This window comes from Pseudophryne corroboree, chromosome 1, assembly GCF_028390025.1.
Source record: "Pseudophryne corroboree isolate aPseCor3 chromosome 1, aPseCor3.hap2, whole genome shotgun sequence".
Taxonomy (NCBI): domain Eukaryota; kingdom Metazoa; phylum Chordata; class Amphibia; order Anura; family Myobatrachidae; genus Pseudophryne; species Pseudophryne corroboree.
In genome coordinates this window covers 77674574-77688987 of record NC_086444.1, presented here as the reverse complement: position 1 = coordinate 77688987, position 14414 = coordinate 77674574, and the positions used below count along the sequence as shown (strand labels likewise).

Genomic DNA, 14414 nt, shown 5'->3' with positions numbered 1-14414 from the left:
TGGTGCCTAACCCTAACCCACCCTTCCTCTTCTCCCTCCCTGCAGCCTATCCCTAACCCTCCCACCCTCACAGCCTAACCCTAACCCTTCCACGCTTGCCAGTGGAGACTTTGGCACCAACTCGATCCGGATTTTGGCATTCTGCATCGCTATCTATGTTGGGATGCCAGCATCAGCATTCCGAGCAGTTTCGGGATGCTGGCGTCAGCTTTCCGACCGCCGGGATGCCAAACGCCGGCATCTTGACTGCATCCCGAATAAAATGCTAATGAGATACGGTGAGATACGGTGAGAGGACCCAGCCATTAACCAAACACCATTACGTGGATGGTAGAAGTGCTTCCTGTTAGAAAAAACATCAGGGTGCCATCACTTCCAAGATAAAATGATCAATTATACAATTAACTGATATACATTTCCTTGTACCTGGCCTTGAAATAGGTAAGATTTGTATTTTCTTTATTACACTCAACAAGTTAAAGTTTTCTCTTACTTACTACTTACTTACATCTAACATTCATGAAAATCGTGTAGTTTTCCAGGTACTACAGTCCCTTCTCCCAAACACTGACACTTTTTATTATCTTCAACAACAAATAGATCTATAGCACTGTGCTATATAACAATTGCTGCGTACCTGGTGAGAGTCTGTTACTGCCGGCATGTCCGTCAGCACCGCACTGCACTAGTGATCAGACTAGTGTCCGTCAGCACAGGGCCAGAGCTAGGGTGTTCGGCGCCCCCCTGCAAACTATAAATTTGCGCCCTCCTATATTTTACAAAGGGACAGTAAGCATTGAAAAAAGGAGGTGTGGTTTCACAAACAAGGGCGTGACCATACAATAGTATCCCCATTTCTTGTCTGCACATCACTGATCAAAACTCACCAAATTTCCAGCAATATATACCACTGCACCTGTGTATAATGTCCACATGTATATACTGCTGCACCTGTGTATAATGTCCACATGTATATACTGCTGCACCTGTGTATAATGTCCACATGTATATACTGCTGTATAATGTCCACATGTATATACTGCTGCACCTGTGTATAATGTCCACATGTATATACTGCTGCACCTGTGTATAATGTCCACAGTATATACTGCTGCACCTGTGTATAATGTCCACATGTATATACTGCTGCACCTGTGTATAATGTCCGCATGTATATACTGCTGCACCTGTGTATAATGTCCACATGCATATACTGCCGCACCAGTGTATAATGCCCACATGTATATACTGCTGCACCTGTGTCTAATGCCCACATGTATATACTGCCGCACCAGTGTATAATGCCCACATGTATATACTGCTGCACCTGTGTATAATGCCCACATGTATATACTGCTGCACCTGTGTATAATGTCCACATGTATATACTGCCGCACCAGTGTATAATGCCCAGATGTACACTGCTCAAAAAAATAAAGGGAACACTTAAACAACACATCCTAGATCTGAATGAATTAAATATTCTTATTAAATACTTTGTTCTTTACATAGTTGAATGTGCTGACAACAAAATCACACAAAAATTATCAATGGAAATCAAATTTATTAACCCATGGAGGTCTGGATATGGAGTCACACTCAAAATTAAAGTGGAAAAACACACTACAGGCTGATCCAACTTTGATGTAATGTCCTTAAAACAAGTCAAAATGAGGCTCAGTAGTGTGTGTGGCCTCCACGTGTCTGTATGACCTCCCTACAATGCCTGGACATGCTCCTGATGAGGTGGCAGATGGTCTCCTGAGGGATCTCCTCCCAGACCTGGACTAAAGCATCCGCCAACTCCTGGACAGTCTGTGGTGCAACGTGGCGTTGGTGGATGGAGCGAGACATGATGTCCCAGATGTGCTCAATTGGATTCAGGTCTGGGGAACGGGCGGGCCAGTCCATAGCATCAATGCCTTCGTCTTGCAGGAACTGCTGACACACTCCAGCCACATGAGGTCTAGCATTGTCTTGCATTAGGAGGAACCCAGGGCCAACCGGACCAGCATATGGTCTCACAAGGGGTCTGAGGATCTCATCTCGGTACCTAATGGCAGTCAGGCTACCTCTGGTGAGCACATGGAGGGCTGTGCGGCCCCCCAAAGAAATGCCACCCCACACCATTACTGACCCACTGCCAAACCGGTCATGCTGGAGGATGTTGCAGGCAGCAGAACGTTCTCCTTGGCGTCTCCAGACTCTGTCATGTCTGTCACATGTGCTCAGTGAGAACCTGCTTTCATCTGTGAAGAGCACAGGGCGCCAGTGGCGAATTTGCCAATCTTGGTGTTCTATGGCAAATGCCAAAAATCCTGCACGGTGTTGGACTGTAAGCACAACCCCCACCTGTGGACGTCGGGCCCTCATACCACCCTCATGGAGTCTGTTTCTGATCGTTTGAGTAGACACATGCACATTTGTGGCTTGCTGGAGGTCATTTTGCAGGGCTCTGGCAGTGCTCCTTCTGTTCCTCCTTGCACAAAGGCGGAGGTAGCGGTCCTGCTATTGGGTTGTTGCCCTCCTACGGCCTACTCCATGTCTCCTGATGTACTGGCCTGTCTCCTGATAGCGCCTCCATGCTCTGGACACTACGCTGACAGACAGAGCAAACCTTCTTGCCACAGCTCGCATTGATGTGCCATCCTGGATGAGCTGCACTACCTGAGCCACTTGTGTGGGTTGTAGACTCCGTCTCATGCTACCACTAGAGTGAAAGCACCGATATCTTTCAAAAGTGACCAAAACATCAGCCAGAAAGCATAGGAGCTGAGAAGTGGTCTGTGGTCACCACCTGCAGAACAATTCCTTTATTGGGGGTGTCTTGCTAATTGCCTATAATTCCCACCTGTTGTCTATTCCATTTGCACAACAGCATGTGAAATTGATTGTCAATCAGTGTTGCTTCCTAGGTGGACAGTTTTATTTCACAGAAGTGTGATTGACTTGGAGTTACATTGTGTTGTTTAAGTGTTCCCTTTATTTTTTTGAGCAGTGTATATACCGCTGCACCTGTGTATAATGCCCACATGTATATACTGCTGCACTTGTGTATAATGCCCACATGTATATACCGCTGCACCTGTGTATAATGCCCGCATGTATATACCGGTGCACCAGTGTATAATGCCCACATGTATATACCGCTGCACCTGTGTATAATGCCCGCATGTATATACCGATGCACCAGTGTATAATGCCCACATGTATATACCGCTGCACCTGTGTATAATGCCCACATGTATATACTGATGCACCTGTGTATAATGCCTACATGTATATACTGCTGCGCCAGTGTATAATGCCCACATGTATATACCGCTGCACCTGTGTATAATGCCTACATGTGTATATACTGCTGCACCTGTGTATAATTCCCACATATATATACACTGGTGCACCAGTGTATAATGCCCACATGTATATACCGCTGCACCTGTGTATAATGCCCACATGTATATACTTCTGCACCTGTGTATAATGCCCACATGCACCCTTGGGTTCATAATATATGTGTGTGTGTGTGTGTGTGTGTGTGTGTGTGTGTGTGTGTGTGTGTGTGTGTGTGTGTGTGTGTGTGTATCACTGAACCCCCCATCCCCTCCCCCAAATAATGAGTGTAAGGAGAATGAGCCACATCCTATGGGCTGATGGGATCCAGGCATTCATAATACCAACGCCAGGATCCCGATGAGGAGAAGTCCGACAGGGGTGAGTGAGGGATGTTTGGATCTCAAGACCTACTAGGGCCTCTCACAGCCCCATTAACCTCAGTAAATGGGCACATGCATTGTTGGGATGCAATCAATTTGCCGGAATCCTGCCCGCTGACAATTAGTATGTAGTCCGCATTGTCTATAGCAGGCTGCATGGCCGGATTAACAAAGGGGCGGATGGAGCTGCAGCTCCAAGCCCCCCATTGAAAATAGGCCCACAGAGCTCCCTGCAGTGCAGGCAGTAGCCAGTGCTGACAGGAACAAAAAACATTTCCTGTCAGCGCATACATCAGCTCACTCACCTCCACCCCAAACTGGTCAGCCTGTGTCCTGACCGCTACGTGTTGCAAGGGGGCGGGGCCTCGGACGGACAAGGGGCGTGGCTTCGGCAGACAAGGGGGCGGAGCCACGGAAATAGTTCCTAGACAGCAGCCTCCTGTCAAGACCCTTCCCCTCTTTAATGAGGTATTGTTATTGTATAAGCTGCAGCAGGAATGGTATGCTGCAGCAAAAGCAATTATCTTTTGATGGAAAAGGGGGCGGGGCTTCAGATGGGTTCGAGGGCGGAGCCTCGGAGAGGGGAAGGGTCTTGACAGGAGGCTTCTGTCTTTTAGGAGAGCTGGGTCCTTGGATGTCAGAGCTGAGGGAGCATGCAAAACCATGTGAGTAGCAGCCCACACCAGGCCCTGTGTAAGTGGTGTCTATGTCAGTAAGTTTTGAAGGGGAGGTGGGGGGGAATGTGTGTGTGTGTGTCGCTAAGTAAGTAGTGTCTGTCAGTAAGTAGTGTCAGTGTCAGTAGGTTTTGTGTTTGTGTGTGTCAGTAAGTAGTGTCAGTAAGTTTTGCATTGTGTCTGTGTCAGTAAGTTTTGCATTGTGTGTGTGTGTGTGTGTGTGTGTGTGTGTGTGTAAGTTTTGTGTTGTGTCGTGTGTGTCAATATGTTTTGCGTTGTGTGTGTGTGTGTTAGTCAGTCCTGCAAGTGTGGCGGTACGCTCCGGTACGGCGTACCATTAAGAATGTATCTGCCAGCACGCCATACCCCCGCCACACTGTAAAACACCACCACCAAGCTCCTAGATCGCCGCCAGTACCTTCTTCCTTTACCAGGAAAAGGACTGCTGGGAGCATGAAGGTGATGTCATCACCCTCCCGCACCTGGCAGACTGGCAGAGAAAAAGTGACGATGGGGTGCCGGGCCTGCGGTGTGTGGGTGGTATTCAGTATACCAGTTGTTGGGATGCCGGCGCACAGTATACTGGCACCGGAATCCCTACAACCGGCATACCGACACCTTTTCTCCCTCTTGGGGGTCCACGAACCCCCTGGAGGGAGGATAGCGTGGCGCTTACGCGCGGCCCCGGGACCGCAGCCAGCCCGCCCGCAAGGGGCTCATTTGCGCTCGCCCTTCTGTTGGCAAGCCGGCAGTCGGGATCCCGGCGCCGGTATGCTGGCCGCCGGGGACCCGGCCGCCGGCAACTCATACTACACCCCGGTGAGTAACTCTAATGGTTGAGACCCCTCCGCACAAGTACAATGAGGCGGCACTCCCGAGTTTTGCTGGTGCATTAAGACTTATTAATCCAGAATCTTACTAAATAAATCTTACTGCACCAGCAAGACTCGGGAGTGCTGCCTCATTGTACTCTGTCCACAGCTTGAAAAACCGAAGGAGGGCACTGGAGCAAATATTCACATCATAACAGGATGAGTGCTGGGTACATAGCTTATATATAATATTTTGTATTCTATAACTAGGGTCACATCCTGCTGTCCTTGTCTCTGTAGTCCGCAGGGATAGGGGGTGTCTGTGCCATGGATTCACATAATATATAACCACTCCACCTAGTGTCACATGGTCACATCCCTTAATGACATGTGACCACGCCCACGGCACGCAGGCACAGTACCACTGAGAAAAAAATTCTGTGTGCACCACTGGTGTCAGTAAGAAGTGTCTGTCAGTAAGTAATGTTTGTGTCAGTACATTTTGCATGGTGTCTGTGTCAGTAAGTTTTATGTTGTGTGTGTCAGTAAGTAGTGTCTGTCAGTAAGTGGTGGGTGTCTGTGTCAATAAGTTTTGTGTTGTGTGTGTGTGTCAGTAAGTAGTGTCTGTCAGTAGGTTTTGTACTGTGTGTGTGTGTGTGTGTGTGTGTGTGTGTGTGTGTGTGTGTGTGTGTCAGTAAGTAGTGTCTGTCAGTAAGTGGTGGGTGTCTGTGTCAGTAAGTTTTGTGTTGTGTGTGTGTGTCAGTAAGAAGTGTCTGTCAGTAGGTTTTGTACTGTGTGTGTGTCAGTAAGTAGTGTCTATCAGTAAGTGGTGGGTGTCTGTGTCAGTAATACCCCTTTCACACCGCAAAAATAACCTGGTATAGACTGGGTATATTGCTGGGTCGACACGTTCCGATGTGTGTTGTGAAAGGGGTCATGGGCGAATTCTGGATTGCCTGACCCGGTAATTCAACCCGGGAATAAAGAAAGGTTATTCCCGGGTTAAATACCAGGTCCGGTGCAGTGTGAACGGGTCACCCAGGTCGATGCAACCCGGGACCCGTTCACTGCATAGGGATGATCTCATCTTCAAGCGCCGCCTCTGCACCTGATGCCGACTCCATCTCCGCCCACAGATGGCAACCCGAACCGGCAAATTGCCGGGTCGGGTTGGCGGTGTGTAGGGTCAAATGCCGGGTCCCACCCAGGAGTGGACCCATTTCCAATTCCCAGGTGGAACCCGGCATTGTGATGTGAGAGCGGTATAAGTATTGTGTTGTGTGTGTGTCAGTAAGTAATGTCTGTGTCAGTAAGTTTATCTGTGTTGTGCGTGTGTGTCAGTCAGTAATATATATCAGTAAGTGGTGTCTGTGTCGGTAAGTTTTGTGTTGTGAGTGTTAGAGATGAGCGCCTGAAATTTTTCGGGTTTTGTGTTTTGGTTTTGGGTTCGGTTCCGCGGCCGTGTTTTGGGTTCGACCGCGTTTTGGCAAAACCTCACCGAATTTTTTTTGTCGGATTCGGGTGTGTTTTGGATTCGGGTGGTTTTTTCAAAAAACCCTAAAAAACATCTTAAAACATTGAATTTGGGGGTCATTTTGATCCCATAGTATTATTAACCTCAATAACCATAATTAACACTCATTTTCAGTCTATTCTGAACACCTTACACCTCACAATATTATTTTTAGTCCTAAAATTTGCACCGAGGTCGCTGGATGACTAAGCTCAGCGACCCTAGTGGCCGACACAAACACCGGGCCCATCTAGGAGTGGCACTGCAGTGTCACGCAGGATGTCCCTTCCAAAAAACCCTCCCCAAACAGCACATGACGCAAAGAAAAAAAGAGGCGCAATGAGGTAGCTGTGTGAGTAAGATTAGCGACCCTAGTGGCCGACACAAACACCGGGCCCATCTAGGAGTGGCACTGCAGTGTCACGCAGGATGTCCCTTCCAAAAAACCCTCCCCAAACAGCACATGACGCAAAGAAAAAAAGAGGCGCAATGAGGTAGCTGACTGTGTGAGAAAGATAAGCGACCCTAGTGGCCGACACAAACACCGGGCCCATCTAGGAGTGGCACTGCAGTGTCACGCAGGATGTCCCTTCCAAAAAACCCTCCCCAAACAGCACATGACGCAAAGAAAAAAAGAGGCGCAATGAGGTAGCTGTGTGAGTAAGATTAGCGACCCTAGTGGCCGACACAAACACCTGGCCCATCTAGGAGTGGCACTGCAGTGTCACGCAGGATGTCCCTTCCAAAAAACCCTCCCCAAACAGCACATGACGCAAAGAAAAAAAGAGGCGCAATGAGGTAGCTGACTGTGTGAGAAAGATAAGCGACCCTAGTGGCCGACACAAACACCGGGCCCATCTAGGAGTGGCACTGCAGTGTCACGCAGGATGTCCCTTCCAAAAAACCCTCCCCAAACAGCACATGACGCAAAGAAAAAAAGAGGCGCAATGAGGTAGCTGACTGTGTGAGAAAGATAAGCGACCCTAGTGGCCGACACAAACACCGGGCCCATCTAGGAGTGGCACTGCAGTGTCACGCAGGATGTCCCTTCCAAAAAACCCTCCCCAAACAGCACATGACGCAAAGAAAAATAAAAGAAAAAAGAGGTGCAAGATGGAATTGTCCTTGGGCCCTTCCCACCCACCCTTATGTTGTATAAACAAAACAGGACATGCACACTTTAACCAACCCATCATTTCAGTGACAGGGTCTGCCACACGACTGTGACTGAAATGACGGGTTGGTTTGGACCCCCACCAAAAAAGAAGCAATTAATCTCTCCTTGCACAAACTGGCTCTACAGAGGCAAGATGTCCACCTCATCATCATCCTCCGATATATCACCGTGTACATCCCCCTCCTCACAGATTATCAATTCGTCCCCACTGGAATCCACCATGTCAGCTCCCTGTGTACTTTGTGGAGGCAATTGCTGCTGGTCAATGTCTCCGCGGAGGAATTGATTATAATTCATTTTAATGAACATCATCTTCTCCACATTTTCTGGATGTAACCTCGTACGCCGATTGCTGACAAGGTGAGCGGCGGCACTAAACACTCTTTCGGAGTACACACTTGTGGGAGGGCAACTTAGGTAGAATAAAGCCAGTTTGTGCAAGGGCCTCCAAATTGCCTCTTTTTCCTGCCAGTATAAGTACGGACTGTGTGACGTGCCTACTTGGATGCGGTCACTCATATAATCCTCCACCATTCTATCAATGGTGAGAGAATCATATGCAGTGACAGTAGACGACATGTCCGTAATGGTTGTCAGGTCCTTCAGTCCGGACCAGATGTCAGCATCAGCAGTCGCTCCAGACTGCCCTGCATCACCGCCAGCGGGTGGGCTCGGAATTCGGATTTGGGATTTCGAAGAATGCACAGTTCTTTGCTGTGCTGCTTTTGCCAGCTTGAGTCTTTTCATTTTTCTAGCGAGAGGCTGAGTGCTTCCATCCTCATGTGAAGCTGAACCACTAGCCATGAACATAGGCCAGGGCCTCAGCCGTTCCTTGCCACTCCGTGTGGTAAATGGCATATTGGCAAGTTTACGCTTCTCCTCCGACAATTTTATTTTAGGTTTTGGAGTCCTTTTTTTTCTGATATTTGGTGTTTTGGATTTGACATGCTCTGTACTATGACATTGGGCATCGGCCTTGGCAGACGACGTTGCTGGCATTTCATCGTCTCGGCCATGACTAGTGGCAGCAGCTTCAGCACGAGGTGGAAGTGGATCTTGATCTTTCCCTAATTTTGGAACCTCAACTTTTTTGTTCTCCATATTTTATAGGCAGAACTAAAAGGCACCTCAGGTAAACAATGGAGATGGATGGATTGGATACTAGTATACAATTATGGACGGACTGCCACGGTTAGGTGGTATAAAAAAACCACGGTTAGGTGGTATATAATACAATTATGGATGGACGGACTGCCTGCCGAGTTCCGACACAGAGGTAGCCACAGCCGTGAACTACCGCACTGTACACTGGTTGATAAAGAGATAGTAGTATACTCGTAACAACTAGTATGACACTATGACGACGGTATAAAGAATGAAAAAAAAACCACGGTTAGGTGGTATATATTATGATAATAATACAATTATGGATGGACGGACTGCCTGCCGACTGCCGACACAGAGGTAGCCACAGCCGTGAACTACCGCACTGTACACTGGTTGATAAAGAGATAGTAGTATACTCGTAACAACTAGTATGACACTATGACGACGGTATAAAGAATGAAAAAAAAACCACGGTTAGGTGGTATATATTATAATAATAATACAATTATGGATGGACGGACTGCCTGCCGACTGCCGACACAGAGGTAGCCACAGCCGTGAACTACCGCACTGTACACTGGTTGATAAAGAGATAGTAGTATACTCGTAACAACTAGTATGACACTATGACGACGGTATAAAGAATGAAAAAAAAACCACGGTTAGGTGGTATATATTATAATAATAATACAATTATGGATGGACGGACTGCCTGCCGACTGCCGACACAGAGGTAGCCACAGCCGTGAACTACCGCACTGTACACTGGTTGATAAAGAGATAGTAGTATACTCGTAACAACTAGTATGACACTATGACGACGGTATAAAGAATGAAAAAAAAACCACGGTTAGGTGGTATATATTATAATAATAATACAATTATGGATGGACGGACTGCCTGCCGACTGCCGACACAGAGGTAGCCACAGCCGTGAACTACCGCACTGTACACTGGTTGATAAAGAGATAGTAGTATACTCGTAACAACTAGTATGACACTATGACGACGGTATAAAGAATGAAAAAAAAACCACGGTTAGGTGGTATATATTATAATAATAATACAATTATGGATGGACGGACTGCCTGCCGACTGCCGACACAGAGGTAGCCACAGCCGTGAACTACCGCACTGTACACTGGTTGATAAAGAGATAGTAGTATACTCGTAACAACTAGTATGACACTATGACGACGGTATAAAGAAAGAAAAAAAAATACCACAGTTAGGTGGTATATATTATAATAATAATACAATTATGGATGGACGGACTGCCTGCCGACTGCCGACACAGAGGTAGCCACAGCCGTGAACTACCGCACTGTACACTGGTTGATAAAGAGATAGTAGTATACTCGTAACAACTAGTATGACACTATGACGGTATAAAGAATGAAAAAAAAACCACGGTTAGGTGGTATATATTATAATAATAATACAATTATGGATGGACGGACTGCCTGCCGACTGCCGACACAGAGGTAGCCACAGCCGTGAACTACCGCACTGTACACTGGTTGATAAAGAGATAGTAGTATACTCGTAACAACTAGTATGACACTATGACGACGGTATAAAGAAAGAAAAAAAAATACCACGGTTAGGTGGTATATATTGTAATACAATTATGGATGGACGGACTGCCTGCCGAGTTCCGACTGCCGACACAGAGGTAGCCACAGCCGTGAACTACCGCACTGTACTGTGTCTGCTGCTAATATAGACTGGTTGATAAAGAGATAGTATACAATACATACAACAATATACTACTATACTGGTGGTCAGGCACTGGTCACCACTAGTCACACTGGCAGTGGCACTCCTGCAGCAAAAGTGTGCACTGTTTAATTTTAAATTAATATAATATTATGTACTCCTGGGGGCTCCTGCTATAACAACCTGCAGTGCTCCCCAGTCTCCCCCACAATTATTATAAGCTTTGCCTTTTATACATTGATGTGCAGCACACTGGGCTGAGCTGAGTGCACACAGACTGAGTCACACTGTGTGACTGGCTGCTGCTGTGTATCGTTTTTTTTCAGGCAGAGAACGGATATAGCAGAGAACGGATATATTATATTAAAATAAATAAAAGTTAACTAACAACAACTGCACTGGTCACTGTGGTAAACTCTGTCTGACTCTGCACAATCTCTCTCTCTCTTCTAATCTAATTTCTAATGGAGAGGACGCCAGCCACGTCCTCTCCCTATCAATCTCAATGCACGTGTGAAAATGGCGGCGACGCGCGGCTCCTTATATAGAATCCGAGTCTCGCGAGAATCCGACAGCGTCATGATGACGTTCGGGCGCGCTCGGGTTAACCGAGCAAGGCGGGAGGATCCGAGTCTGCTCGGACCCGTGAAAAAAACATGAAGTTCGTGCGGGTTCGGTTTCAGAGAAACCGAACCCGCTCATCTCTAGTGAGTGTGTGTGTGTTAGTAAATAGTGTCTGTCAGTAAGTGGTGATTGTGTCAGTAAGCTTTGTGTTGTGTGTGTGTGTGTGTGTGTGTGTGTGTGTGTGTGTGTGTGTCAGTAAGTAGTGTCTGTCAGTAAGTGGTGACTGTGTCACTCACATGGCATAGGCCACACCCCCTATTTAGACCACACCCACACCACACTGATCACACCCCCACATCACTAGTCACACCACCGCAGCGCTTGTCACACCTCCTGCCGAGGCACACAATAGGCCCTTCCTAAATTTCAGCTCCAGGCCCATATGGACCTTAATCTGGCACTGGCAGGCTGGTGTCAAATATGGAGGAGGCTAGATACAGCATACCTCCCAACTTCTATAGAGGGGAATTTGGGACACCCTCGTACAGTGAAGCCACGCACAGATGAAAAGGGGCATGGCTTATAGAAAATGGGTTGTGGCTTCGCTGGAGTATCGCGATTGCGAGCCAAACCCCATATTTCATCACTCTGGGGGCATATCCAGCTGCTGCTGGCATGCCCCCAGTCCCTCTCGTCTCCGTGAATAAATGCTGCGCATGTGCACAGCGTCTATTGCCTGCTGCTTTGCTAAGCAGGGCAGAGAGTGCAGGAACCTCCCAACACCCCCCTCCCCCACACCGCAGGACACTGCGGCCTGTGGGTGGGACAGCGGGACAGTCCCAAAAAAAGGGACTGTCCCGCGAAAAACCGGACAGTTGGGAGGTATGCATACAAGTGTAAACCTCCCTGCATGCAGCAGCAGGAAATGCTGCACACTCTGCCCTGAGTAGGGAAATGATGACTGGCAGCCATGGATTTTGTCCTCAGCCAGCCTCCAGACAATGATGTTAACAAGCTGCAAGACCCCAGGGTGAGTGGTGGGCAGGCGAAGGGGGGTAAGAGGGTACCAGAAAACTGCTTTGTTTTTATTGCTCCCTTCCCCCCACACACACATACTACACATACACAGTCACACACACACATACTATACACAAACGCTTTCCCCCCCCCTCTCCCGTTTACAGTACCTGAAGCAGCAGAGTGAGTACTTCAATCAGTCCTGTCCCTCTCAGGCAGCCTTTTCCGTGTAGCCCCGTCCCCTCGTCGCCGTAAAGACATACCTCCCAACATTGAAGTAGACGAAGGAGGGACATCTTGGCGCACGTAGCGCGCCCGCGACCGAAAAGGGGGCGTGACCTGTGTAGAAGGGGCGTGGCTTCATGGAGGTCCCGCGATCGCGAGCCACTCCCCGTTTTCGTCACTGAGGGGGCATGGCCAGGGCTCTGTGAGCTGCTGGCATGCCCCCTCTCCCTCTAACTCACTGGAATAGACGCTGTGCGCGCGCGCACAGTGTCTATTCACCCCTGCTCTGCTTTCAACCGAGCAGAGCAGTGAGTGATTAGGAGCCTCCCAACTGCCCCCACCCACCGTGGGACACTGCGGCCCGTGAGAGGGACAGCGGGACAGACCCAAAAAAACGGGACTGTACCGCGAAAATCGGGACAGTTGGGAGGTATGGTAAAGCCCCGCACCCTTTTATGACAACCACTACTGCTGTCAAGTGAGGGAGGAGGACTGGAGGGTTGAAGCTGTCGGCGCCGATGCCTGTCACACAGTGTGACAGGCACAGCAGCCGGCAGCAGCAGCAACAGCGGAGACAGGGGGCGCTGCAGCGGGGATGCAGAGCAGGGACAGCGCCTCTCCCAGGCAGGCGCCTCCCTGCTTTGCATCCCTTCGCTGAGCAGGTAGCGCCGGGCCTGCGTCAGCACCACACTGCACTAGTGATCAGACTAGTGTCTGGCAGCACTGAACTTGTAATCAGACTCAAAATGAACTACAGTTCCCAGCAGCCCTTGCTGCCGGGAGCTCCCAGCAACAAGGGCTGCTGGGAGCTGTAGTTTATTTTGAGTCTGATTACAAGTGCAGTGTGGTGCTGCCGGACACTAGTCTGATCACTAGTGCAGTGCGGTGTTGCTGGACACTAGTCTGATCACTAGTGCAGTGCGGTGCTGCCGGACACTAGTCTGATCACTACTGCAGTGCGGTGCTGACGGACACCAGCACCGCTCCAGCAGTAACAGACTCTCACCAGGTACAGTCTGACAGTACTGCTTTTCTACCCTTTGGCCGCAGGTGGCACAGCCAGGCGGCGACCCCTCCTTGCCTGGCGCCCCTGGCGAGTGCCATCCTGGCCAATGGCTAGATACACCCCTGTAATTATATTGTGCTGGGGTGCCTTCCAGGCTCCCATAACTAATGGAACAGGTGACCAACATTTCAAGGCCCAATCAGCCTTTTCATCAGGGTGAAACATTGGCAATAAACCAGGATGTGCTCCTACAGCCAATCATTACCTGATGGCATATTCTGTGAGGCCACACCCCCTGTGATACCACACTCCTTTTCTGGGAGCCTTAGGTGCATGTAAATATAACTTACCGTTCCCCTATCCTGGTGCCCCACCCCCCTTTCATTTTCTTCTGGATCTGCCCCTGAATAAGCCCCGCAGCATGCAGATATACAGAAACACGTCAGTGATAAGAAGCGGCGTTTTTCTAGCTGGAAGTCTACAAAGTGTCAGTGTGACTGCACCTGCCACAGCAGTAACTAACAATGCAAATCCAGTCACCTTCCAAATCCTGTTTGTATGAAAAGCCAAACCCCATGAGCAAGATCAACTTCCTGTCTGTCTATTTAACACGAATAATAAACACATATAACTTTGATTGCATAATGTTTATGACTAAAATGTCAGTGAGTTATTATACAAATAATCCTATTTAGCCTTGAGGTATTTTCAATTTGTTTTTGTTTTTTTTACATTTGATATTAAACCTGACATTCTAATCTCCCTTTCCAGTGCCAGCAACTAACTAAGCGTTACCTTGACAAAGACATTTAATGTTCTCAGGCCCAAGGCTGAAAACTATTCAATAAAACATTAAACCAGCCCACAGGATAAACAAAGTCCAG

The 14414-nt window shown here is 48.4% G+C and overlaps 1 protein-coding gene across 1 annotated transcript in view; it reads right to left on the bottom strand.

Annotated features, from left to right (window-relative positions):
* Positions 1-12608, bottom strand: part of SPEF2 (sperm flagellar 2) — an 853267-nt gene extending 840659 nt beyond the window's left edge. The window contains exon 1 of the mRNA XM_063960786.1: positions 12470-12608. Within this exon, the coding sequence (XP_063816856.1) occupies positions 12470-12595 (126 nt within the window). The 5' untranslated portion in view covers positions 12596-12608. The remainder of the gene's footprint in view (positions 1-12469) is intronic.
* Between the last annotated feature and the right edge of the window lie 1806 nt (positions 12609-14414).